The following is a 27,342-nucleotide window of genomic DNA, read 5'->3' as shown; positions in this document are numbered from 1 at the left end:
ACGCTTGTCCTTGGAGTTGTTAATTTGTTTCCAGCTATTGGAGAATGAGTTGCAGGCTTCGAGTCTCTTTTATTCCTAAATGCTCTAGCATGCATCTCCTACGTGAGCACCGGTGCAATTACCAAATTCAGGGAAATGAACACTGAGGTAACACCTTTACCCCAGGTAGAGTCTGCATTTAAAGGTTCGACCTTGTGCCAGTCATGCCCTTTGTAACCTTGTTTAGTCTGATTTGCCGCGTATCTCTAGTCCCCCTTGAGTTTGGAAGCATTCCTCATTCTTTCTTGGTCTTCCACAACATTGGTATTTTTTAAGACTAGAGGCTTGTTGCTCCGGGGAAGGCTTTGTCTGCTCTTTTCTTGTGGTTCAGGGCGGGTTCTGCCTTTTGGGCGGGGATCCTGCCTTGGGGATGTTGTTGCTTCTCCGGTTCCTGGAAGATGGGATTTGATCACGTAGTTCAAGTACTCTTTGTCTGGTTTCTGCACCGTGAAGTTGTGACTTTCCCTTTGTAATTAATAGCTTTTTAATCTGAGAACTAACCGTGAGAATATTATTTGGAACTGCCACGGTATGCTAAAATTCCACGGCAGAAGATCAGGCGGAAAATCTGGATGCGAAGAAACGTGTGTGGTCTTCAGTGAAACAGAATTCCCGACTTCATGCTACGCGCAAGGACATGGTTTAGGTGAGGAAGAAAGACCTCGAGAGAGTGGTTTTCTGGTAGCAACTACCTTGATGAATCTTGTTTTTCCGCTTGACTTGTTTTCTCTTTGTTTCTAAACACCTTCACTGACATTAAAAGAGCTCCTAAAGTCAGAGTTCCCTGGATTGTGAGAAACAGTTGTGATAAAAGGGGGCCCGGATTTGTAGATAAACATCACGGTGGGAAAGAAATTACCCTTTGATCAGTTCAGAGAAAGTTGACTTGTGATATGAAGTGTCTAAGGCGTAATGCTGTTGTGCGGAGTTGGCACGCCAACCCTCTGCGGTTTCGGGTCTGATGATTGTTCAACTGTACTTCCACAGGACGGCTGCCAAAAGATTTCATTATTTTGGCAAGAGACAGTGCACTTTTCGACACACAGGATTGTAACAATTTCTATACCAATTTAGAGCTGGAGGGAGTCCATGAATACTTCTAAAGGCAGTAGGGCGCACAATATATTTAGGAAATATTTTGAAAAAAATTCCACTTCCATCTAAAAACCAGATCTATGGTTTCCCAGAGAAATTGCTGCCATTAATTTAGAAAGCAGAAATGGTCTTTGGAAACTTCTGTTGATGGCATTAATATTACCTGTATGAAATGTGAAGTTGGATTTTTTTTTTTTTTTTGGTGAGATCCAAAGCTTTTTCTTCATATCCAGCCAACCATAAAGACAAAAATTAAATATAAATCATTATTTGCTTTCTTATTATTCAACAGAAAATTTTTTTGTGAAAGCCTACCTTGTGTTCTATGAAATGTGCAGTGCCCTGGTCTCTGATTTTTTCCTTCTGATTCCATCTTCTGGACACACACAAGAATAATGCCACCCCAACCAAACACAGCTGTTGGGCAAAAAAAAAAAAAAAAAAAAAAAAGGCAGTTTTAAAACAATTATTGCAACATGCTTGAGAGACGGGAATGACAAGAAATTCTATTGTCTTCTTTGGTTAAAAGAAAAAAGGTAGTTATCAGGGAAATAGGAAAGAATGAAAGTAAATTCTTTTTCTTGGTCCTTTAGAAAGGGAAGGGCACCACACTCACCACATTCACGGAGCACCTCCTTCTGTGTAGGTATTTTAAAAGGTTGTCTTTATGAAATTGATTTCAAAATGATCCTCCGGCAAATATTATTCTTTTCTTTTATGTGGTAGAAACCTATGGTTCAGAGAGGTTAAGATACAGCTAGAATGGGGGAAAACCACTCAGCAGGTGGCGGATGAGGAATGGTCCTCCAGGCTGATCCACCTCCAAGAATTCGTGGTCGGTCTCTTGTCTTGAGGGAGTCCAGGAATCACCCCCTTCTGTGCCCTCATCGGTCTTATCCATCGACTCAACACCTCTCACGCTCAGCCACCACAACTCCACCTAGAAGGGCACACGCGTCTGATCGTCTTCTCACTGTATGGGGAGACTCTCGCTGGAACAGTGGTGCTTCTCCTGACCATTGTTTTATATCTCCACATCCAAATCCTTACCTCCTCTAAGTTGAACCATGAAATTCTATGGCCTGTGCCCAATCATAGATGGAGCCATGGGTGGAAGTCCTGCTAAGCAGCCGTTGCCTCTAGGAAAACGTTTTAGTTCCTGAGCCTAGAGGGTGTCGGGTTGGGCTAGACGGCATCACAGATTCCTTGCCTCTCTAAAATCCTGTGTTTCCGTGCTGTAGCCTGTGCAACATTCTCTGGGACCTCGATCTGTTGATTATTTCCTGTTTCTCCTCCATCTGCAGTCAGACCCCCTCCCCCAACTCTTCCTTGTCTTCACCAGCATGGTCCAGCATTGGTGCCTCCCCGAGTTCCAGCATCCTGTGCACAAACACAAAAAGGGGGACCAAAAACATTTTTGCTGAGCAAAGAGATCTCCTCACTGTTGCCATTCTGGCTCTTGAATATCCCAACTCTCCAAATCCTTCTATTTTCTGTCCTTCCTCACGTGTAGCCTGGACTTTTGCTTATCAACAAACACGGCTTATTTTTTTTTAAAACCTTTCTAGATGGTATAGAACTTGGAGGCATTCTTTTTGTGTACTTCAAGGATTTAGCAGACCTGTCACCTAGCAGGACGCTGTGGTAATGGAATTCTGCAAATATATATAAAAGGAACGAGTGAATGAATGAATGATGTGGAGAGGAAGAGCAGAGGTTATAAAGGCTCCTCGTTTCTGCAACTTTCTCCAGAACTCCGTGTCCGCCTCTCCAGTAGCTTGTTGGGCCTGCCTTCATGTACGACCACCGCATGCTTCGAACTCGTCGCGCTAGAGTCTCCATCGCACAGCCTTCTCGACGTTTGTTTCTCCCGAACCCTCCGTCTTAGGGACCCCATGGGTTCCTGTCAGCTCGAGGTTGGAAATTTCGGTGTGCTTTCTTTTTCTCATTTCCCCCTCCTTCCCGTCCTTGATAGGAGCTGTGTCCGTGAGCCTGTAGCCCCACGTTGCCTTTCCTAGGCTCATGTGCCCTGTCCTTTTATCCAGCGTCCTCTGCCGTCCAGAAGGCGTATCGACACTATAAATGGTGGCCAGAAGCTTTGGAAGACATTGTTAAAACGTCTGGTGTTTTTTGCTGCACTACGTCCCCTCTGTCATCCGACTCCTACTCCAGTTCTGTTAGGGCACCTGGACCCAATTCCAATGTGGGAGGATTCCCACCCCAACCCCAGTCCACCAAGCAAATCCCAGACCCCAGCAGCGTGTTTGAGAATTCAGCTCAGTTCTGACACTTTCTACGGGGAGATAGCATCGCAGCCCGCAGGACCTGTAAGACTGTCCCCTGGACCCCGACTTCATGGGCCAGTGTCACATACAGACCAGACTGGAAGTCCCCATGACTCCCTCCTAAGATTCGATTAACTTTCTAGAGCAGCTCGCAGAACCCAGGGAAACACTCCGCATTAACCAGTGTATTAGAAGATACGGCACAGAACACGAATCAGCAGGCAGGTGAGGAGATACGGAAGGCAGGATCCCCAACAAAGGAGCTTCTGTCCTCTTGGAGCTTGGGGCCCAGCTCTGTGGCACATGGGAGTGTTCTGGTTGCCCAAGCGTGAAAAATGTCTGGAAGGGATCAGAAGACCAGTCCCCTTGTGGGTTTTGCTTTCCAGGATACTTTCATATATGTATAAAGCAATCTGTGTTAAGTTATATACTTCACATATGTACAGTGTATATAACAATGTAGATTGCTTCATTAATATACCAGAACACTATATATACACTATGTATATAATGTATATAAAGTATGCATATAAAGTACTGTGTGTATTCATAGTGTACTTATATATATTACAACATAATTTGGACAAGTGTGTGTGTATAGTACATATATAGTAATGTACATATATTAATAAATTCATCTCTACACCCCACATGGGGCTTGAACTCAAAGATCCCAAGATCGGGAATTGGGGATACTTCCAACTGAGCCAGCCCAGTGCTCTGGTCCTGGTGCATTTTTATGAAAACTGTATGACCTCGTGAGGATTGACTATTAGCTGATTCAGTGTCTAGCCCGTCTCCCCTCCCCACAAGTCAGGGGGTGGGGTTGCGAGTTCACATTATTAATCCTCCTGTCAACCAGCCCGTGCCCTTTGGTGAGGGTCGGGGCAAGCCCTAAAGTCACGTTTCTTGGTAGCAAGACACCCCATGTCACCTTCACGGCTCTGAAACGTTCTCAGGAGCAGTGGATGTGAAGATTATTAACTGTGTTTGAGAAATACATTTTGGTTATTTAAATGACCAAATATATGTAGTTTTTACAAATCATTCTATTGCAGCAACACTCAAGCTGTTCTAGGACCGTCAGTGGCTCGTCCCTGAATCCCGAGGGCCGTGTTTCTAGCCTCGGCCCCCTGCGTCTGCTCTCAGCTGTCCTGCACCATATCATCCCGCATACCTCATCCAGGCCCCAGATCGGCTAAAGCTGGTCCAGTCTCCCTTCTCCTAAGTTAACTCGCGAGTTCTCAGTTCTGTGCAGGCTTTTCCCGTTGTCCTGTATGGAAACGTGCATCACTACCTCAGGCTCTTGTGACATCTTCTTCTCTCGGTTGTCTGACGCCTCACCACCTTGCACTTACGCCCGTGCTTTCTCCTGTGCACATTATAGGTTGCTTTAAGGCAGAATGACTGCCCGTTCCCACCACCTTGGAGACTAGATAAATACATCGCACGTAAGAACTACTCATCTTTATTTGTTGATTTATCAGTTGTTAATTGGAACAAGTTGGAATGTGCAGAATGTTGGGTGCTTTGCTTTAATGGCTTCTATTTATTTAATGTAATGTAATTATGGGTTCTGTTTCCCAATTATTGGATGTGTGTGAAAATTTGAATTTTTAAGGAAACTCTTATGCTTCAGAATTTATGGTAATTGGTCTTTAGGTAATAGAATTTCCTTTGCTGGTAATGCGATATAAGGCAGTATACTTTCCTTTTATGGAAGTGTGTGGTTCAGGGTAAGATATGGACGCTTGTCCTCATTGTCCAGACGGTGGTTCACCAAAGCGATATCTACAGTTTCACTCTTTGTCAGTAGTTCGGCTCTGAACGGTTGCATCCGTTTGAGATGAAATAGTCCTGTTGGTTATGATTTCATAAGTACCTTGGAATCTGGAACACCTACCTAGGGCATTTTGGAGCTGAATCCTTTCCGAGATCATAGCGATTCAGGAATCTCAGAGATTAGCAAAGTACTTTTCAGTTTCCAAATGCCTTTCACATGTATCACCGCATTAAGGCTTTGCAGCACGTGGCAGAAACAGAGCAACGTTCTGTATTGGGAAGAACATTCTTTTGTGTGTACCAGAGCATGGGTCCAACTTCCAGTTCCTGAAGTCTTGACCATAGTCCCTTGCTTTGTTAGTCAACCTCTGTACTCTGACATTTCCGCCCTCTTAAATGTGAGAATGATGGTAGCCAACTTTACAGACCTCTGTCGATCTGGTTTTATGGGGCTCCACTGAATAAATAATTTTCAGAGTGCTCTATAAAGCCATACAAGTTCTGGTACTGTTTGAAAAATTCAACTTTTCACGAGTTAATATGAACGACTATTTTCTCGTATTTGAGTTAGCAAATGGAGGCTGAGTAATTATGTGATTTTCACACAGTCGTGGGTTAGACGCATGGCAGAGATGGGGTTCACACCCAGGCGTGCTGTGTCTCCATTCTGCACCGGCTGCGTGGCCACAGCCCATGGGATGGTCCCGAGAATCTGGCCTGTCGTTGGCCTGCTTAGCATGCCTCCTGCTAAAATAGTAAAGTCAGTTACTTTTTTTGGTGGGTTTCTCTCTCTCTGTCTCTCTCTTTTTTTTTTTCTTTTTTGTAATTTGATCAGAGCACTTACAGTTGTGATATGTAGTAAATTCCAAAACAGTTGTCTCCATGTAGTATTTTTCTTATGGAAATGAGATTTGCGTCTGCCCTCTTTGGACAAAATCCTTCCCCCTTTTTTTAATCTGGAAAAACAAGATGCTCTTTCTTTTTGCTTGAAGGATGAGAGACATGGTTGGGCTTTTTTACCTGCCCCCCCCCACCCCCCACCCTGCCCGGCTTTTACTGCAATCATTTTACCTGGCTATGGATCCTGTAAAGATTTACTCGTATTTCCATATCCAGGCTTTTCCTGTCAGATAGTTTTCACAGAGGGATTATTAAAAGAAAATTTTGGCTGTCATTCATAACGTTTTGTGATGTATCTTCAGACACGGATGATGACTGGTTATTGGAAAGGCGGCAGGCGTGCCAGTGAAGTAGAACTTGAAGTAGACGGCGTCTCCTGACGCTGGCCTTGGCAGAGATGGTGCTAGGTTAACAAGAAGACAAGTGTGTCGTGCGTTGCTTCCATGAGCGTCTCCCAAGTGTGTCTCTTTTTGTAAGTGGTGTTTGTTTTATATAAAGTATTTGATCCCCAGCCTGGCAGGACTAGGCTCACATAGAACTGTGGAGCTCTCCCAGGACCGACGCTCTTTAATGCCCTGATGTCTTGGGTTGTGACAAGGCCGCTGAGCACGTGTGCAGTTGGCCTGTGTCACAACCTACATTCTCAGCGACGATCCAAAGCAACGTGATCTTCGCTGAGACACCGTCAGCCACATCGCACTGAGCGGTTTCATATGGAATGAATGCTTGTTGGATGATTCCTGAATAAAATGATAAGGACTTCATGCGTCGGTAGCTGAGCTTGTGTCCATGAAAAATCCCCCGGTGTTATGGAGGCGGTCCTCCCTCATCGTAGGACGTGTCTCCAAACGAACAAAATCTCCAAGTATTCTGAGGAGTGCCAGTAATTCACTTCAAATGGTCTCGAGAAGGAATGTGGTCTAGATAGACTTATTAAGTGACCATTAGACTTTTTTGGCTCAGAGCCAAAGTCTTAAAACAAACACAGAGAAGTCTGAGGATAAGGAATCAGACATACCTTTCGACCTTTAGGAAACAAAACTAACTCTTGAAGGAACTCATAAAATATGTGAGGGAGAAAGTTTGGGTTTTTTTTTTTTAAAGATTTTATTTATTTGAGATACAGAGCACTCACAGACGCGTGCCTATGTGCATACAGGAACAGGTCGGGGGGCGTAGGGAGAGGGAGAAGCAGTCTCCCCGCTGAGCAGGGAGCGCCTGCAGAGCTCCATACCAGGATCCCGAAACCATGACCTGAGCCGAAGGCAGATGCTTAACTGACAGACACTCAGGGACACCGAGAGACAAGTTTTCAAAGTGACTTCATTCCTCTTAGAAAAATGGTGTTCTTTTACAATTGTTATATTGCAAAAAACTGTGCATTTGTTTTAACATGCTTGGGAGAGGTGCACACCGGCAAGCTTGGGAGAAGCTTGTGTAGCTCTTGGAAAAGTATCATGGAAAAGCTCAACTTTTTAAAAATTAAAATAACTAAAAAATGAGTTGTTCATATGCAACATTAAAGCATATATAATGTAAAATATTCTTACAAGAAATAGATCGGGTCTTACTTAGAAATAAAACAAAGGAACAATATTGACTCTTTTTGTTTGATTTGGAGAGGGAGAGAGAGGGTCTTAAGCAGGCTCCATATTCAGTGTGGAGCCTGAGTTGACCTCACAACCTGGGACCACATGATCTGACCTGAAATCGACAGTCACTCAAGGCACTGAGCCACCCAGGTGGCCCTATGGACTCCCCCTCCCCCCATCAAATCTTGTAGCACTTCTTCCTGCTCCCCTAGCTTTACTGAGATACAATTCACAACCTTGTTTCACTTAAGTTGTACCTTGATACAAGTATATATTGGGAAATGTTTACTGCAATCAGGAGGTTCTTTTCAAAGTTTAGCAAGCATCAGAGTTTCTTGGAGAACTTGCTAACAGAGACTCCTGGGTCCCGATCCCAGAGATTCTGACTCTAGGGCTGGGGGCAGGCCATGAGCTTGCATTTCTGATCACCTGCTGGGAAAGATTCATACTGTTTGTCATCGATTGCACCGTGAGCAGCGCTGCTGTGACAGGCAGCTGACGCGTGGACAGCAGAGCGCCTTAGACCTTAAACTCTATTTTAAAACACAGGGGGAGTTGGCTACCAAGTGGAGTAAAAAAATAATGGAAAAAAAAAACCTTATTTATAGATCCCGAATTCTAGGGTATACTTATCTGGAATTTAACTGAGAACGTTGATCCTAATTGGAAAATTTATCAAGAATGAAATAAAAATCATATAGATCAAATAATAATGGCCTGATGGGAGCCAACAGTAAGCCAGTGTTTAGAGAACTGACATTTAACTGTATGGGAATATTCATTTTTACTCATTAAAATATAAAATTGAGAATCAAATATCTATTCATATTAATGTAACATTTTAATTTCAACCATGAGGACTGGCTGTGATCTCTTATTTATTACTACATGTTGTTTATAGTATATATGGTACTATATATTACATAAGCTTACTGTATTTTATGTAGTATATATAGTATATGCAGAATATGTAATGCTGTGGTGTACATATATATGTGTATATACAGAGTTCCATGGTGTGGTAGTACAGTATATGTAACGTATACAGTATGTATATAGTATAGATATGGTATGTAATCATTATATTTTATACATTATACAAGTACTATATAGAGTAATAAATTATATAAACAAGGATACATACTAGTACTATAGATCCTACTATATATAGCTGAAAAGTATATATACGTGTATATATACTTTTTTCAACAATACTCTTTGTTATTACATATATAATGCATATACATTTAATATAGATAACATACTATTATGTATACTGTACATTATTATTAACTATTATTATGATTGTTAATGAATAATGGAGCCTAGTTATTGACTTTGATTTGTTACTGTATGGGATAATAACATTTTAAACACATATTCAGACTTTATTCTCTGTTCTGAAACTCATGTCACAGAGTTTATTCTGTATATCTCGGTAGATTTAATATATTCTGTATTTATTTGGTACATTTTTACGTTATGATGCATTCAATGTATTCTAATAGAGTAATTAAACTGGGTGTGTATTTATGCTGTGAGACCCACTGAGCTAAAGATTAGTTAACAGTGATGATGGATATGGATATTTAATACGAATTAACTTCACCCAATTCCCTGCAGACTTTACAGAGAACACTCCTACGTTGCCAATTGTAAAGCACGTCCATGTTAAAGTTTCTGAAAAAACAAAATTCGTCTGTGACAACCACCTTTAGAAAACATTTTTTTTAAAGATTTTATTTTGAAGTCCTCTCTGCACCCGACGTGGGGCTCGAACTCTCAGCCCCGAGATGGAGAGCTGTGCCCCACTCACCCAGCAGCCGGGCTAGGAAACATTTCTTACCGAATGCAGAGACTCTCATTGGCGCGGTTCTGCCTGGTGGTGTGTCCGAGGGTGAACGCCGTGTCCCGCGTCCCCTGCAGGCTCTTGCAGTCGCGTGGACACAGGCGTGTGTCGTGTCGTGTCGTGAGGCTCTCACTCAGGCGCTCATCCCGCCCCACGCCGGGGATGCCCCGAGCAGCGGCCCTGCCCAAAGCCGCAGCAGAAGCAGGCAGGGCAGGGGCAGGGGGCAGGTGCTTCTCCTTGGGCTGTGTCTCACCCGTGCTTTCTGTCCTTCTGCTTTTCCCCCAGTGCCTGGAGCCGTGCAGGGAGTCGTGGGACCCGCGGAAGCAGCAGTGCCAGAGCTTCTGTGAGGTAAGGGGACCCCCCGCGTGGCCCAAGGTCCCCCCGGCCACCCGACCGCGCGCCACCCGGGCCAGTGGCACCGAGGGCCGCCGCCTTCCGCCGCGGGCCGGACCTCCGTGGACTGCAGGGGGGGTGGCCGTGCGGGTCTTGAGACGCCACTCATGGGAAGAGGAGGAACGTCGCTGAGCTGCCTTAAAGCCGAGCCCCGCAGCGCTTCTGTCCCTGGAAGCAACTTTAGGACATAAACATAGAGATGGGGACCGTCTTCGAGGTAGAAACTGCGCCTGTCCGCTTCTCTCCGTCCTGGCTGTCTCCGAGTCCCTGTCAGCGTGCTGTTGACGCTCTCATGCTGTCTGCGAGGAGCGGGTTCTCGGCCTTGTTGGCTCACCGTCCCCCCGCGGGCCCATGTGCTGGCCGGGAGGCTCTACCCGGGGGGCGTTTGCAGGCCCAGAATAGAGGGGGTGACTGTCCCGCACACCGGCCGCCTGGACCCCCGTGCTGCCGCGGAGGGCGGAAGCCGCTGCGGGACCGTCTCCTCCAGGGCAAGTCGGGGGTCCGCTGGGACGCAGCCAGGAGGACGTGGGCTGGCCCGTCGCCGCCCGCCGGCCGCGCAGAGGAGGGAGAGCAGGACCGTCGCCTCCGGGCCTGTGGGGAGCAGCAGTGGGAGAGTCCCCTCCAGACACGAGGGCGGCTGTGTCCAGGCCTGGGAGAGCGGAGGGGAAGGCCTGTGGCACGGCCCCGAGTGCTGGGCGGGACGCCTCTGAAGGGACCAGGAGGCCGGCGGGAGCCCTGCCAAGTCCCCTGCGCACAGCCCGCGGGAGCCCGCCTCTCCCCGGCACGAGGAGCTCCTGGGGCCCCGCAGCCTGTGTTTCAACCCGGAGGGCGTGCAGGGCCTCACCCAAGTGTCTGAATGCAGAGCCGGGGTGACAGGAGCTGCATCCGTGTGTAGGACGCTGGTACCCGCGGGCTGGACACTGCTCACCGTCCCCACACGCGGGGAAGAGCAAAGCGCGTGGCGCGTGGGTGACAGTGCCATGGGGATGCTGGAGGCCTGGGCGGGGGGAGCCTGTCGCGTCCGCCGGCCGCACCCTGGGCAGACGGACCCAGCTTGAAACGCAGCGCGGGCCGTACCCCTTCCCTGCGTCCCAGCGCGCTGGGACTCGAGGTCCCTCGGACAGCTGCGGGGGTCATGGCATGCCTGGGTTCTCGAAGCGAAGTGTTCGGCGCGGTTGCAGAGCTGAGTGCGGTGGGGCGGGGGGGGGTGCTTCTCAGGGTGCAGGTTCGGTGCGGGATTGTCCTAGTCTCGCTCTTTCTGGGCTCTGCAGGTTCTGCTCAGCACGCGGTGGCGGGCGCTGGCAGGTAGTGCTCTGCACGCGCTTCGTGATGAGTCCGTGCTGCTGGGAGCGCGTCGGACCTGAGGGCTACGGGTACTGCAGTCGTTGCGAGCATTTCCTAGTGGCGAACACTGGATGCCTCCACGGATACCGAAGACTGGCCGAGAGTCCTAGTTATTTACCCCAATTGCTCTGCAAAGACACTCACTGCTGGGCTCATGGTTGGGTGTGAACTCCCAGAGGGGAAGAACCTTCCCTTGGCTTTGTCTTCAGCCCTTCTGGGTGCTGGGGGTGGGATACTGGCCTGGGTCATAGTTTCTGTCTTCCCTCAAGGGACTTGACGTATCATTCATCCATTCTCCCCAGAACAGTTTGACTTCTTCAGGGATTCCATCCAGACTTTTCCAGAAAACATATGCTGACCCCGCCTTCAATTTCATGTGCCTTTATATTAGCTATCTCTGGCTGCCTAACAAAGGAACCCAAGCTTTGGGGCTTAAAACAACACAAGTTCCTCCCTCCTTTCCTTCCCGCCCCCTTCTTTCTTTGTTTCTTATTGTGTTAGTTGCCATAAAATACATCATCAGTTTCTGTTACAGTGTCCCAAGATTCACTGTCTATGCAGCACACCCAGTGAGTGCTCCATGCAATCTGTGCTCTCCTCAATACCCACCACCAGGCCCTCCCATGCCCCCATCCCCGTCCCCTCCAAAACCCTCAGTTAGTTCCTCAGAGTCCACAGTCTCTCATGGTTCACCTCCCCTTCCAATTTCCCCCAACTCCCTTCTCCTCTCCATCTCCCCATGTCCTCCATGCTATTTGTTATGCTCCACAAATAAGTGAAACCATATGATAATGGACTCTCTCTGCTTGACTGATTTCACTCAGCATAATCTCTTCCAACCCCGTCCATGTTGCTACAAAAGTTGGGGATTCATCCTTTCTGATGGAGGCATCATACTCCATAGTGTATATGGACCACATCTTCCTTATCCATTCGTCCGTTGAAGGGCATCTTGGTTCTTTCCACAGTTTGGCGACCGTGGCCATTGCTTCTATAAACATTGGGGTACAGATGGCCCTTCTTTTCACGACATCTGTATTGTTGGGATAAATACCCAGGAGTACAATGGCAGGGTCATAGGGAAGCTCTATTTTTAATTTCTTGAGGAACCTCCACGCTGTTTTCCACAGTAGCTGCACCAACTTGCATTCCCACCAACAGTGTAAGAGGGTTCCCCTTTCTCCGCATCCTCTCTTACACACATTGTTTCCTGTCTTGCTAATGTTGGCCCTTCTAACTAGTGTAAGGTGGTATCTCAGTGTGATTGTGATTTGAATCTCCCTGAGGGCTAGTGATGATGAACATTTTTTCACGTGTCTGTTAGCCATCTGTATGTCTTCATTGGAGAAGTGTCTGTTCGTGTCTTCTGCCCACTATTTGATGTGATTATCTGTTTTTTGAATGTTGAGTTTGAGAAGTTCTTTTTTTTTTTTTTTTAAAGATTTTATTTATTTATTTGACAGACAGAGATCACAAGTAGGCAGAGAGGCAGGCAGAGAGTGAGAGAGAGGAGGAAGCAGGCTCCCCGCGGAGCAGAGAGCCCGATGTGGGGCTCGATCCTAGGACCCTGGGAACATGACCTGAGCCGAAGGCAGAGGCTTTAACCCACTGAGCCACCCAGGCGCCCCGAGAAGTTCTTTATAGATCTTGATGTCAGCCCTTGTCTGTACTGTCATTTGTGAATATCTTCTCCCATTCCATGGACAAGATGTTTCTTATCTCACAGTTTCTGTGCAATGGGAGTTTGGACATGACTTAAAGGTGATCTTTGTGTCAGGGTCCCATGATGCCATCATCAGGGTGTCTGCCGGGCTAGCTTTCTTGTCTGCGGGCTCAGCTGCTTCTGCTCACGGTCGGCCTCCAGGCTCATGGCAGTCGCTGGCAGAACGCAGCCCTTAAGATTGTGGGAATGAGGTCCCATTCCTTCGGTGGCTGTTGGCTGGAGGCCACTCTCACATCTGAAGGTTGCCTGCAGTTCCTCACCACATACACTCCTCGCCAGGCTGGTCTTAACATGGCTAGTTACTTTTCCAAGGCCAACAAGAGCTCTTGACCTGTAGTCTGCTGAGACCAACCTTTCTATAATACAACAGTCTCCGGAGGGACCTCTCTTCCCCTTTGCCAGATTCTACTGGTTGGAAGCAAGTCACTACGGCCACCAACACACACACACACACACACACACACAGACACACGCCAAGGGAGGTGAAGACACCAGAGGCGGTTGTGACTCAGTGGCGCTCGCTCTGAGCTGTGTCTGCTACAAAGAGCAAATAAAAAGCGGTGGTTCATGCCCCGTGCAGCATTGACCAGAGCCAGAGTCGTCAGAAATAGAGCAGAACCGGTGTATCGGTGCAGGTGTTGTGTGTTCTGTAACTTGCCCTCCTGGTCCTATCTTGCATTCTGTGCTCTACGCACACCGTCCATCCGTGTGAATTAAAATAAGCTGTCATAGGATCTGGAGGAACAAGGTGGGCCACGGTGTTGGCTGCATAAACACGTGACCCCTTAAGATCCGTAATGCTTGCAGATGATGTGACGTCTGAAGGACGGTGTCACGGAAGGTCATCCGAAACCTCTCTCGCTAGCAGTGTCAAATGTGACAGTGCACTCCCGTGATAGCTCTTCTCTCTGAAACAGCCGTGAGGGCTGCGGAACCCAATGCAGTTGATAGAAATGGGACTCATGGACCCATGGTGACTCCTGCTCCGGCAGGAGAGGTGAGCTGGACCCGGAGAGCTGGGACAAGTCGAGGCCGGTTCACGGACCTCAGCCCGCTGGTCCTACCACTCGAGCTCCTGTTCCCCGTCAGTTCCTCTCGGCCGCCTTCATCTCCGTGTCTTGTTTCTTCCGTGTTGCGTTCCCATCTGCGTCCCACGTTGACGGAGACCAAGTCCTGCAGGACCTTTCCCCGTTTCAGCGTTTGGAGGCTGATCGTTCCGAGGCAGCCCTAAGACAATCCCGTCTACCTCTTGCTTCCCCCGTCACTGCTCGCGTGCCTACGGGATCCCTGTTTTCGCGAACCTGCCACACTTTCCCTTCATAAACGTTTACACCCAGAAGGACTCTACAGGTCATTCCTCTCCTGGTGGAACAGCTGAACCGTTGGGTTGGACCAGTGTGTTGATTTGCAAGACACTCTGAGCTTTATTTGTCTTTGAAGGCACTGTTTGCCTCCCGTTCTTACAAGTGAAGGTGTGTAGGAACTCGGCCTCGCCGGCTCACGGGGCTTCTGTCGCAGGCCGCGTCGGGGCCTCACGGCAGCAGAGCTGAGGACCTGTGATGGGTCCGGAGGTGCACGAGGCTGAGGCTGCTTACCGCGGCGCCTGCGGAGTTTTCGATCTCCTGCCCTATGCAATGAAGCGGTCCTAATCCTGCCAGGACCCTGCCAGACCCTTCAAAACGTTGTTGCTTCCTGACCTGTACGCCCAGCACCTGTTTCTAAACAAAGCTCCACTGTTCTTGCTATTTTAGTCACAAAATCAGTTTCCCTCTGTAGGAGAGGTCTTTGGAGGCGTGGTCACGATCATTCACCTAGAGTGGGTCTGTGGCTGCTGCACACCCTGATCTCCTGGACTTCATGTCTGATCCTTTCTACAGTTCAAGCTGCTGCTGGAGTTAAGGATGTTATCCCTTAGATGAAAAAGTTGACTGTGTCAGAGTCGGAATCATGCAGGATGCCTTCTTTGGATCACATGGGAGAATTTTCCCCATGTTGGGTTTTGGAGGAGGGTGGGTCATGCTTTACTGTTTCAGTTTAGTCATTAAACATTATCTCCATCTCACTATTTTTTTTTAAAGATTTAAAAATCATCATCAACCATTTTTCTTCCTGATCATAAAATGCACATTTCTTCACGTTTAAATGTTCCCTTCTTATAACTGCAGGCATCTAAGTTATCAAGGACACTAGTCTTTTCCTTTCTTGATGGTATAAATTAAAATTTTATCTTAAAATTGCCTTTGTCGGAGTTTTAAGGGAATTTTGTTTTGTTTTGTTTTTTTGTGTTTCAAAATGTTTTCCAAGCTTCTTATATTGGATTTTTACAACGATTCTTATAAGAAGTTAAGCCTGAGTTTTACTGGGTGAACTTACGGGACAACAGGACTGACATACAAGGGGGAAATGGTGTTATCTGCCCAAGATCCCATGTTTAACAGCTTCTTCCAGAAGATGTGGAATCCAGGTGTGCCCCTCCTAAGTCTGCTCTGTGTCCCAGGACAGAGTGGAGGCGGAAGCCATACTACCCCCCCAACGGGAAATGAATCTGAGCCTGTGTCTAATGGAATGTTGCTGGCCAGCCCTCTGGGCTTAAACACCCTTGAAGTACAAGAGAGGTTTGGTTATGCAAAATTCTGGTTAATTAAGGGCACTTCAAGGAACTGAAGGAACAATAAGGCTCCTTAGGACTTTGGATGCCCGGGGCCATAGATAATTCCAGTCCTCCTGACAGCACACGTCAGAAACTAAAGCTGTTGGGGTTTACCACGCTCCTGCGGGGGCTTTCTTACACTCAAAACTTGTTATCCTTCCAGCGCTCCAGAACCCAGCGCACGCAGTAAATGCCTCCCTTCAGGAATGGAAGCTGCACCTTCTGGTGTCTGGGACAGCAGTCAGAGGGTTAAATGTATGGGAAGAAGTTGAGTGCCGAACAAGAAAACAGTGTCATATGCCCAGGCGGGCATGTCGGCCGAGGGGGTGGTAGACACAAGACTCAGCACAGGTGTGTTGGGGTGTCAGTTAGGAATTTGCGGAAGGTTTCTTCTGAAACCTCCACGTTCTGTGCTGAAATCCCGTGCGTGGCCAGGAGTGGTCATAAGACGGGGTGCAGGTGCAGGTGCCAAGCACCGGCACGGAGCTCATTTTCAAAAAACGGTGGCTTTTACTCTTATACATAGGAAACCTTTATTTTTTAGAAATGATAAGCCTTTACCTTTTACATTTTTGTAACACATCAAAGTGTTCCTTGTATTTCTGGATTGTGATCTTTGGGTGGTGGTGTTGGAATGTGTGGACTCTGTCCTGGTTTCCCCCTCAATTTAGCAGATAGTGGGAGTCATGGAATGAAACATTCCAAGGGATGCTTATGAAGTTTTATAATTATTGTGAGATTTCCTTTACCTGAATCTTGGAAAGGAAGTTATCCTCATTATGTCAAATTCTATAGCCCTGCAGAATGACAAAATCAAGCCTACTGAGTGACTTCTTAACGTTGTTGGGTAATTTATTGGCTAGACAGGACATGTTCTCCATGGAATGGAGGCTTTTTCCCCTCATTTTTTGAAATAGGGAGACTCCATTTTTATTAAATTTTTATATGACACCAGGGGAATATAGAATCATAGGAGATTCAACTAGAGGACACTTGATGAGTTTTGCAAGTTGATTTAAAAAAAACAAAAAAAAACACCCCTGAAGATTGGAGATTATTCTGAATGATTTGAAGACCTATCTGGATGGAAAAGAGGGACAGAGCAGGTAGAAGGAGTTAAGGGAATGGGCTGGAAATTGTAAGAGCATCGAATTTAAGTAAAATGAAAATAAGCAATTAAATAAAATAAGTAAAATAAAAATCTCATGAAAGATGCTTGTACAACACTTAACCAGTGTCTGAACATGGGAAACATTGAGTGAATATTAGCCCTTTTTACTCTGAAGGGAAAGGCAAGGTTAACATTTTTGAATTCTGTGATAGGTCAGTGAGGTAGAGGCTGAAGAGGAGTTTTGTCCTGATGAGGTGACTAGAAGCAGATCAGAGGGTTTCCTTGGAGGAGGAGTCAGCAACGTCTCCAACTCTTGGTTGTCAGATAGAAAGTACGGGGAGAAATGCAGACCCAATACACACAACTGTTTGTGTACGTTTAGGTTCCTTCACCAAGATCACGTGTGTGGGAGAAGGGGAGAGAAGGGGCCATGGCCAGGGGCTCACCGTCTGAGGACATGAGTTGTGAGTACCTTTCCTTTGGGAAGACTTGACTCCATTTGTGTGCTCAGGATCCTGTGAGGCATGTGAAGTTAGAGAGTGGGTCAGCATGGGTCAGAAGCCCAGAGTACTGGAGTATGAAAGCAGGGATGAGTCATAGGGACACCCACTGCCCCTGCAAAAGCCTAGTCCAGCATCCAGGATAGCCCAGACCCCACTGTGCGCACAGATCACCTGGGTGTGGTTTAGACGTGCACATTCTGACTTAGTGGGCGTGTGCTGTGGGCCCCCAGAGCCTGCATTTCCCATGGACAGTGCTGAGGCTGCAGGCCCAGGGGCTGCCCTGCACAGCAAGAACATGGATCTCCCTCTACGGTGTTGGGGTTCCCTGCCAAGCGCTCACTTACACTTGCCTGCGAATTCTGTGATGTCTTTTGTGTTTTCTTCTGTGATATTCCGTACAGAGAAAAGATGCAGTTACTGGTAAGGACTGAAAATAAACAGATGAGGATGGTGTTTAGAGGAAAAGGCCCCACGGTCCTAATCACTCAAATTGCAGAACTTTACTTGTGGGTTTGTCTCCATCGCTTCATGAAAGGTATTTGACTAGGTATAGAATTCTAGGTTGACTTTTTTTTTAATTAGTAGTTTAAAAATCTCTCTTCATCTTCTTGTCTTGTATGTTTTCAGAAAAATCTCTTGACATTCTCATTTTCTTGTTGTGTATAAAATGTCCTTGTATTTCCTGGTCTGCTTTGAAGATTTTCTTGCTGTATTTGGTTTTAAGCAGTAAGATGATGGAGTTGTGACTGGGTAGTCTTTCTACTTCTTGGGCTTGGGGGAGATGCTTCTAATTTTAATTGGGCTTATAGTTTTAATAAAATTTTTTACATATCAGCCAATATTCATTCATTCTTTCTTTCTTTCTTTCAGAAAGACTGTGTATGAGTGGGTTGGGGGTGAGAGTCGGGGAGAGGGAGAGAGTGCATCTCAAGCACACTCCATACCCAGCACAGAGCCCAACATGGGGGTCAATCTCATGACCCCAAGATCATGACCTGAGCTGAAATCAAGAGTTGGCTGCTTAACTGACTGAGCCAGCCAGGTGGCCCTGTATATGAGCCAATATTTTTTTCTATCCCATTCTCTGTATCCCCTCCTTCTGGGACTCTAGTTATACATGATAGACTTTGTATTATGACCTGGGTCACTGAGTGTTCTGATCGTGTTTTTTCTTCATTCCCCACTCCCTGCTTTATTTTGCTAATTTTCACCACTGTGTCTTCAAGTTCCCTTCTTTGCAGAGTGCCTGACATTCTTAAGATGCTCTCGGTCATAGTTTTCATTTCTTCATGTTTACTTCTGGAAGTTCCGTGCAGGTCTTTCTGTGTCTTTCTCCCACATTCCTGGGCAGACAGAGCACATTTATAATGACTTTTAAAATGTCCATTTCTGCTAACTCCGTCACCTCTATCATTTCTGGTTTTGTTTCTTTAGATTTCCTTTTTCTCTTTTACCTTTTGGACTTGTGACTGGTCTCTTAAGGGAGAAGATGTGGTCTTGTGAGACTGAGCCCATCCTTGTGGGATCTGAAGCTGTTTGCAGGTAGATGGTGTCAGAACTGAGTTGAATTGTAGGACACGCAGCTTGTGTGTGGAACCACCATACCAGCATTGAAATTGGGGACATAGAACTTTTCAGTGTGTAAGAGGGTAAAGTGTGTATCTTTTCTAAAGTATGATTCTACTTGTACCTTGAATGGCTGCGATGGTTTTGCACCGTTGGCCAGTGTTTGCAAAACTCTTTGAGATGGAAGACTTTTAGAAGCTTAAAAACATAATAAAAGAATATACAGCTACATTTCACAAGTTCAGAATTTGTTCCTCTTTTTCTTCTTCTTTTTAATTTTAAGGAGGCTCCATGTCCAACATGGAGCTTGAACTCATGACCCTGAGATCAGGGGTCGCATGCTCTACCAACAGAGCCAGCTACATGCCCCTAGAATTCATTCCTCTTTGTGAGTAATTAGGGATATGGGGATTTTAGGCAATTAACCTGTACTGTTTCCCATTGTTTTTTTTTTTTTTGTAGGATTTATAGAACTATGTTTAAAAATTCCGATACTCATGTTAATGGCTAACACTGATTTTAACTTTATGATGTTCCACAATCTTGCTAATTTTTTGCATACTTAATACTTAGGGTAATAGTACACAATAGTCATAATTATCCCCCTTTTGTATTTGGAGATACTGAGACTTGTAAAATTAGATTTGCCTCCAAATCCTATGGCTCTTGCCTGACTGATGTATTTGCTATTCTCTCCTTCTAGAATATTCCTTTGTCCTTTACATCATATTCTGTATTCACATCATTCTAAATATTGATGACTTACCTTTTTTTTTTAAAGATTTATTTATTTATTTATTTGACACAGAGAGAGAGAGAGATCACAAGTAGGCAGAGAGGCAGACAAAGAGAGAGGGGGAAACAGTCTCCCTGCGGAGTAGAGAACCCAATGCGAGGCTCGATCCCAGGACCCCAAGATCACAACTTAACTTTTTTAAGAGCTTTCTCTTTGTCTAATCCTTTTTAAGAGGGTTATTTACCGTTTTTTTAATTGCAGGATGGTTGACACAGTGTGACATTAGTTTCGGGAGTATCCGTAGTGACTCAGGTTCTGTGCACTCTGTGCTGTGCCCCCATCTGTCAGCACACAATAATATTAGAGTGCCACGGGCTGTCTTCCCTACGCTGCATCTTTTACCCTCGTGACTGTTCATTCCCTTGGGCTAATCCTCTGTTGACCTCCTGTACTTTCATGACTTGCTGTGTCTGCCTTATTTTACTACAAATTAAACTCCTTGATGACTTACCTGCTTGCTGCTGACCGTAGAAGCGGTAAGCATAGCAGAGCACAATTTCCACACGTTCTTTTGCTCGCCATTCCACGCCTACCTCCTAGGACGGCAGTTTGGCTTATGAATTAGTATATAAATCCTTTCACGGGGTGATTGCTTCGTAGGCATGCCTGGTAATTCCAGGTAACAAAATACAGGCCGAAGGGGAGAGAAGGACATGAGAGTTTAACTGGAGGGCCCTCGCTGCCTGGCTCTCGAGGAGTTTTTGAATTTCTGGAATCACATATGTGCCTAGGGATCGTCCAAAGATCTTCCAGCAAGATTTCAGAGTGTTGCTCCCAGTGGAAGAACTGGCCATGGATCTTTCCATACAAGGTGGCACATTTGCCTTCCAAACAAATAGAAAAGCAGGTCAACGAAGAGGAGGTTGAAATCAGTGTAAGTAAAGATGACTGTCATCCGTCATCTGTCAAAAGGGACACGTCCTCATTGGAAGAGACTTGCCTAACACGCATGTTTCTGATTTTCTTCTATTTTATATTATTCATGGCTAAGGTGTATAATTTGCCCCAGAACTAAATGGATTGTAATCCCATCTAATAAATTAGTGTGTATAATTGAGTTTCCAGGCAAATCATAATTGCATTTACAAGAACAAATTTGAAACATTTGAATGGAGAATGCTTTTTTCCTATTTCATGCATACTTAGTATTTAAATTCTTTCTTTGAAAGATGCAACTGGCAGTTTTGGTTGTTTTTTTAAACACTATGTTTTTGGGGTGCCTGGGTGGCTCAGTGGGTTAGAGCCTCTGCCTTCGGCTCAGGACGTGATCCCAGGGTCCTGGGATCGAGCCCCACATTAGGCTCTCTGCTCAGCAGGGAGCCTGCTTCCTCCTCTCTCTCTCTGCCTGCCTCTCTGCCTACTTGCGATCTCTGTCTGTCAAATAAATAAATAAAATCTTTTTAAAAAAACACTATGTTTTTATTATTTTGTAGAAATGATATATGCACATTGAAAACTTAATATAAACACCGGGGAATTTTAAGACCAAACCGTGACTCCAAATTCTGCCATCCAGAAGAGCCATGCTTACCTGGGCAGAAAAGTTACCGTAGGAAACCTAAGACTGCTCTCTTTACAAATTCCTGATTAAAACGTTGGCCTTTGGCCAGCATGTGGGAACTTAGGTCTGGGGAGGGTTCGCATCATTCCCTAACCGACAAGAGGTGCTCCCTGGTCTTAAACTGTCAACTCAGCGATGTGGTTTATAATGGGCACCAGTTTCCTCCTAGGAATCTGGATTTTGGCGACGTGCTAGGCAGCACGTTCCTTTGTGCCCAGCCTCAGTAAAAACTGTGGACACAGAGTCTCTCCTGAACTTGTCTGGTGACAGCATCTCTCATGTGTTGTCACAAGTCCTGCAGGAGGCATCGAACACATCCTGTGTGATGGCCCCTGTGAGAGGACTCCCAGAAGCTCATTCCTGGTTTGCTCCAGACTTGCCCCCTTGCATGTTTCCCTGTTCCTGACTGTGCTGTAGCAAATCCGAGCCCACAATATGACTATATGCTGAGTCCTGTGAGTCCCTGTTGTGAATTATCAGACCTGAGGGTGGTCTTGGGGACCTTGTTACGTTACCATTAAGCAGACACCCTACCTGACATTTCTACGCATGCTGTCTTTTAATGATGCTTGATGCTTAATACTATTTGAGTATAGCAGAAGAAACAGAAACCCCCACATTTCAGGGAGAAAGAGATCATGAAAAATATTATGAAATCAAAAGCATTATTTTAAAAATTCTATATTTGCCTGATTGTTGATGGATGCCCTCAAGTTCAGTTCAGTGTAAGTTACTTAGATGTTCCCCACACCACTCCTATCTACCAATTTTTCTGACATTATTTCCTATAATTATTTCCTATAATTAGTTTTATTATATCGCATACTTTTCCTGGACCACAATTCCTACTTTTTTCCATTTTCATTTTATACTTACTGGGTGATAAAATGATTGAGTCTATAACGCTAATTTCTTTATACCTGGCTTCTAAATTTGAACCCATCTTGGGGCACCTGGCTGGCTTAATCAGTGTGGCGTGTGACTCTGGATCTTGGGACTGTGAGTTCAAGCCCCATGTTGGGTGTAGAGAGGACTTAAAATCTTTTTTAAAAATTCTGATCATATCTTACTTTGGTTTTAGAAAGAATCCATAGATACCGTTTTCTTTGAAACAACTCACAACAAACTTTGCCCCCTATTACACATGAAGTCCAAATTGAATTGTGCAGACTTCCCCTCACATAAGTATACGCATCATTTTCTTTGGGTACTGAGTATTGTAGTAATCCATTTATTCTTGCTGCCTGCCCATCTTTAGAATAAACAATGGCACTGTATTGTTTAGCAAGAAAGGCCCATGGGTGCCTTATAGTCCCTGAGTTTTTTCCGGTCTTTGAGACTGTTTCTGTCGCATATACTTTTGAATGACAGCTGATTTTTTATATATGTAAACATATATGATTATATATATAAACTATAGATAATATGATTTTATGTGTATAAACTATATATATATATTTTTTTTTATTTTACTTATTGTTATAGAGCTATTTCTGTATTGGCTCCAGACATTAATAAATTTTGTAAAGAGAAATTGGTTTGGAGGAAACCATATTTTCTCTATCGGAATACACCTGCTGTTTCTACCTGGATGTCTGAAAAGTTCTGTTTTCGTCCTTGAAGTTCAGTAGCACAAGCTATATTTCAGTGTTGCTTGTTTTTATCAGTATTCCTGGATAAGATTTCTCTCCTTTTGATTTACATATATATCATTTACACCTGTGTGTGTGTGTGTGTGTGTGTGTGTGTATGGGAAATACATAAAATATATACATTATGTGTGTGTGTATATATCAATCATCCAGATGATTTCCATATATTATGTATTTAAGAACCTATCTGCAGTGCGTTCCCTCTCTTTGTGGGTATTTCCAGAGTTACAGGCTCCCGGTGCTGCTCGTAGGAATGCAAGTGGACAGCGGCTGGCTTAGCCGTCTCCCTAGTTTACCCTGAGATATGGTGTGGTCTTCAGAAAGCCATCGGTGGTCATCGTGGCTCACACGCGTCCTTGTCTTGTGATTTGGGATAAATCATAATCTCCCCAAGCTTCTGTTTCATCATTTGTAAGACGGGAGTAATAATGGTTATGGGGGTTGAGGGGCGTCCATGAGATGAACCAGCAGACGACGCGCAGGAGGGATTCTCTGTGCGAGGCTGCCTTTGCTGTTTAGCTGGAGCAGGAAAACCCACTCAGGGCCCTGGCTTTCAGCAAAGGCTGGGACATTTGATGCATGATATGGTTCTGTTGAATTGAATTAAATACCGAGGGCAATGTTCTTTCCATACCTGAGGCCTCATATATATATGGTTTCTAACATAGGAAGATGACTTACGAACTTCCTGTTTTTCTGTTCTTCATTCCATGGTCGCGGCATGAGTTATTTCGTTGTATGGTCCTTGCATTTTATACCACACAAACAAAACAAAGATAATAGTGTCTTTTCACTAACGCGTCCGGGAACTATTAACCTACTCTTTGTTGTTAGGATTTGAATTTATGTCTGTCATTTGCCAGGCACGTTGAGATTAGCATGTTGCCCACATACGGCCCTAAGAAACACAGTTTAGTCTTTAATCAAAGAGATGGGGTGTAGGAGAGATTTATAAGAATCAAGTAATATGTAACAATCCACAAACTATGAAGTTTTCCACCTAATCCCACCCCCCTCCCCGAGTGTTTTCATTTACTTCATACTCTGCTTTATCCAACCCTTCTTTGGAAGCATGTTGACATCCACAAGATACCGAAGACTCTAGAAAAATGCAGGATCCTGGAAGGGCAGTGATTCTTATGAGTAATTTTATAGAGGCGTTGTAGGTACCTTAATTTTACAATGAATAGTTTGCCTCAACGGCTGGATATATTTTTATAAAGAAGTAGTGCAACATTTTGCATCTGCTCCAATTCACCATGGAGCTGATGGCCATCCTAGTCCTCATGATTTGGATTCCTCGCCCGTTTCCTACATGTTCCACATCCCTCTTGCCAGGTCCACCAATAATTAACTCGGAATATCACAAGACGTAGAAGGTGCTTACTGGTCAGAAGTGTCTTCACTGACACCGAATGACCTTTGTTCCCCAGGACTTAAACTGGCCATTCGTAGAGCAATCGACACATTTTCTTTAGATCTAGAGTATGAATACCCACACATCATTTTTCCTGACTTGTACTCATCTCGGTCCTAATCCTGTTCAACGAGAACATTCCCGGTAAGCTACGCGCGAAGGCATTGTGAGAGACCTGTGTACGGCAACCACACATTCTCCAGTTTATAGTCAGACCATTAATGGTTTTTCAGCCTAATCCAAGATACCGATCCAAGGTAACGGATAGACAGCCTCCAGATTTGCCTTCCACCGACATAAACAGCGGAACAGTTTGGCAGAAGCCTGCTGTAAGATTGTTGAACCGAGTCCCCGTCCTTGTAAGTGGATCCACAAAACTCCGACGTTTTCTTTCCCGTCGGTGCCCGCCGGGCCCTGTTCCCGCGTGCCGGTTTCCGTGCTGACTGGGCAGCAGCGCGCTGGAAACGTGTGGATGGTCACTGCAGAGGAAGCAGGCCAGCTTTCCGTCTGTGGATCTTCAGACATTTTGGTCAGAATCACAGAAGAATTTGGGAATGTTCGACAGTAAACGTGTAGCATGGGAAAAGAAAGGAGACAGCCATGACCCCAGTGCTGTGGAGCTCCCATTGTGGGCCGGCTCCGCATAACAGCATAACAGAGCTCGGTCCTTTGTGCACCGCCTCATGTAATATTCATAACGCTGTCTGTGCTCTTGCAGGCTCATGGGTCAGTCTCGAAAGCTCCGGTGCAAAGATGAACTTTTTTTCTTCCCACATTTGTTTCCATGGTTCTCGAAACAATCACACACGCACCCCCCCCCACACACACACACACACAAGTCCACATTTTCGAAGCCATCCCAAAAAGGAGGGCTGTTGAATAAACGTACACAACACCTCTCACATCCACGGGGACATCTGAACCGTCGCGCTTGTTACGACCCTTCTTGGGTTCATTGGGATCCAGTGTTTCCCATTTGGGTCGGCGGCTGTTTTTGTTTCTTTCTGCCCCATTTGCTCCGTCAGGAAATTATTATTTTTTTATAATTATTTTTATAAACATATAATGTGTGGTTACGTCAGTAAATTATTATTAAGGTGAGGAGACACGGTCTCTGCGTTCCAACGCTCAAGATTCAAGGGCGTGGCTTCGGCACACAGGTCGTTGGAGTAGCAGGGGCAGGCGGTCCCGCGCTTTGTTACCTGAATGGCGACTCCTACCCTGCGTTCACATGGGACGCTGGAAGGGAGCTGATTTGATTATCCCATGGCACAGACTCAGTCCCAGTGATTTCCTAGTGAGCGAGCGGTCAACACTTGCCAGGTTTAATGAAATTATTTCTACTTGGAAATTTCAGCCCGTGCGGGCCAAGTAATTCTGGTAACTAAGTCCTTGCCGCGCCCTGTCCCGTTGTACCTTCTGGTGGAGGAGGAGGACTGGCAAACAGCCGTCATTCGGCTGCAGCGGCCTTCACACCCTGCTTTGACTCCCAAGTTTGGGTTGGACCTACACGGACAGATCCAAAAGCAAGCAAAGGAGAACACATCTAGCCGCTCCCAGAAAAACGAGCTGTGCAGTCGACCAAGGGAGACGAGCTGTTGTGTTACCGAAGTGATGCTTTTGTGTTACCGAAGTTTTTAAAAAATTAACTGGCTACAGATGTGTGACTGAAGTGTCCGTACTGAAACCGTGACCTTCCTTGTAAGTTGTACCTGGGAAGTTCTTAGATCGAGACCCTCTTTTGACCGAGGGTGAATAATTTATTTGATGTCCGCGATTGCGGACGTTTAAACGTTGGGGTTGCACTTTTTCTAGGTAGCGTTTCCAGTTTTTCCACCTTGTGTTAGAGTGTGCGCCCTTCCCTTGTATTTAATGGTCACACGGAGTTGGCTCCTCAGGAACATTAAACTGACACTTTCAGAAGGACCCCGTGTCTATCAGGGAGCATCCGTGTCTGGCACGGGATGCACATGTTTCTCGCTCTGACGTAGATTTTCGTTTAATTCCGTTAAAATGCACATGGTGTAGCATTTACCATCATAACTCATATACAGACTTTTAATTTTTATTTCTTAAGATTTTGGTACTTTAGAGAGAGAGAGAGAGCACACAGGAACAGGGGGAGGGGCAGAGGCAGAGGCAGAGGATCGTCAAGCAGACTCCCCGCTGAGCTCAGAGTCGGACCCCGGGCTCCATCCCAGGACCCTGAGACCGGGACCTGAGCCGCAAGCAAGAGCTGGACGCTTACTGTCTGAGCCCTCCAGGCACCCCCATAGGCAGATTTGGTGCAGCATCATTTGGGGGAAGGAGGCAGGAGAAGCACAGTGGAACATTTTGCATTGGCGACGGGGTTAGCCGGGGCTCCCGACATAGGTCCTCGAGCTGAAGTTACCACGCTTGGGCTTTTCAAGGAGATTTCTGGTCACCATCAACATGCAAAATAGCGGCCTCTAATTAACCCTCTGCCTTGAAGTGAGTCAGAGACCTTCCTTTGTATCCTCCCTTTAATCAGGGAGTTGGGCGATGGGGAGGGTTTTTCCTTTCCTTTTAACCCCTTGTTAACATACGTCTCCCACTGCGTGAGACCCTCTCTGGCTGACGGTCCCCTGCCGGCCTCCCTGGGGATGACGTATCTGGCTGGAGGTCAGACTTCCAATGGTGAGGCGTCGCGGGCTGTGGCCGGCAGGCCTTACCAGGAGTCCCCAGATGGCAGAGAGCTGCAGTCCGCCGGCAGCAGGTGTTACCGGGCGTCACGCAGGTGTTCCCCAGGTGTGACCAGGCGCTCCCAGTCCCGAGTCCCAGGAAGTCATCGATGGGAGCAGCCGGCTGGCACGTAGCCCCGCAGTGCTCACTTTCTACCCCAGGTTTGAGCTCGCCTGTGCTACCATCTCAATTTCTTACATCCCCGATTCAGATTTGACATCTGATCGCAAACGATGTGCCCTCCTCGAGGATGGCCTGCTCCCTGTGTGGAGAAAGCACAGGCCTTCCCCGGAGCGCCGATGCCGCTGTTTGCACTGCTTGGGGGGTCTGAGCTGTCACGGCCAGCAGAGCCCGGCCTCACTGGGGTCCCGGTGAGCTATC

General features: G+C 46.1%; 1 protein-coding gene across 2 annotated transcripts in view; it reads left to right on the top strand.

Moving 5' to 3' along the window:
* ANOS1 (anosmin 1) overlaps positions 1-27,342 on the top strand; it is a 170,990-nt gene that overhangs the window by 88,132 nt on the left and 55,516 nt on the right. For both annotated transcript variants that reach the window (XM_032330622.1, XM_032330623.1), the window contains exon 3: positions 9,828-9,890. In XM_032330622.1, the coding sequence (XP_032186513.1) occupies positions 9,828-9,890 (63 nt within the window). The remainder of the gene's footprint in view (positions 1-9,827; positions 9,891-27,342) is intronic.

Source organism: Mustela erminea, chromosome X (assembly GCF_009829155.1).
Source record: "Mustela erminea isolate mMusErm1 chromosome X, mMusErm1.Pri, whole genome shotgun sequence".
Lineage (NCBI taxonomy): Eukaryota > Metazoa > Chordata > Mammalia > Carnivora > Mustelidae > Mustela > Mustela erminea.
Note: the sequence above shows the minus strand (reverse complement) of the source record. Positions and strands in the feature narration are given on the sequence as shown.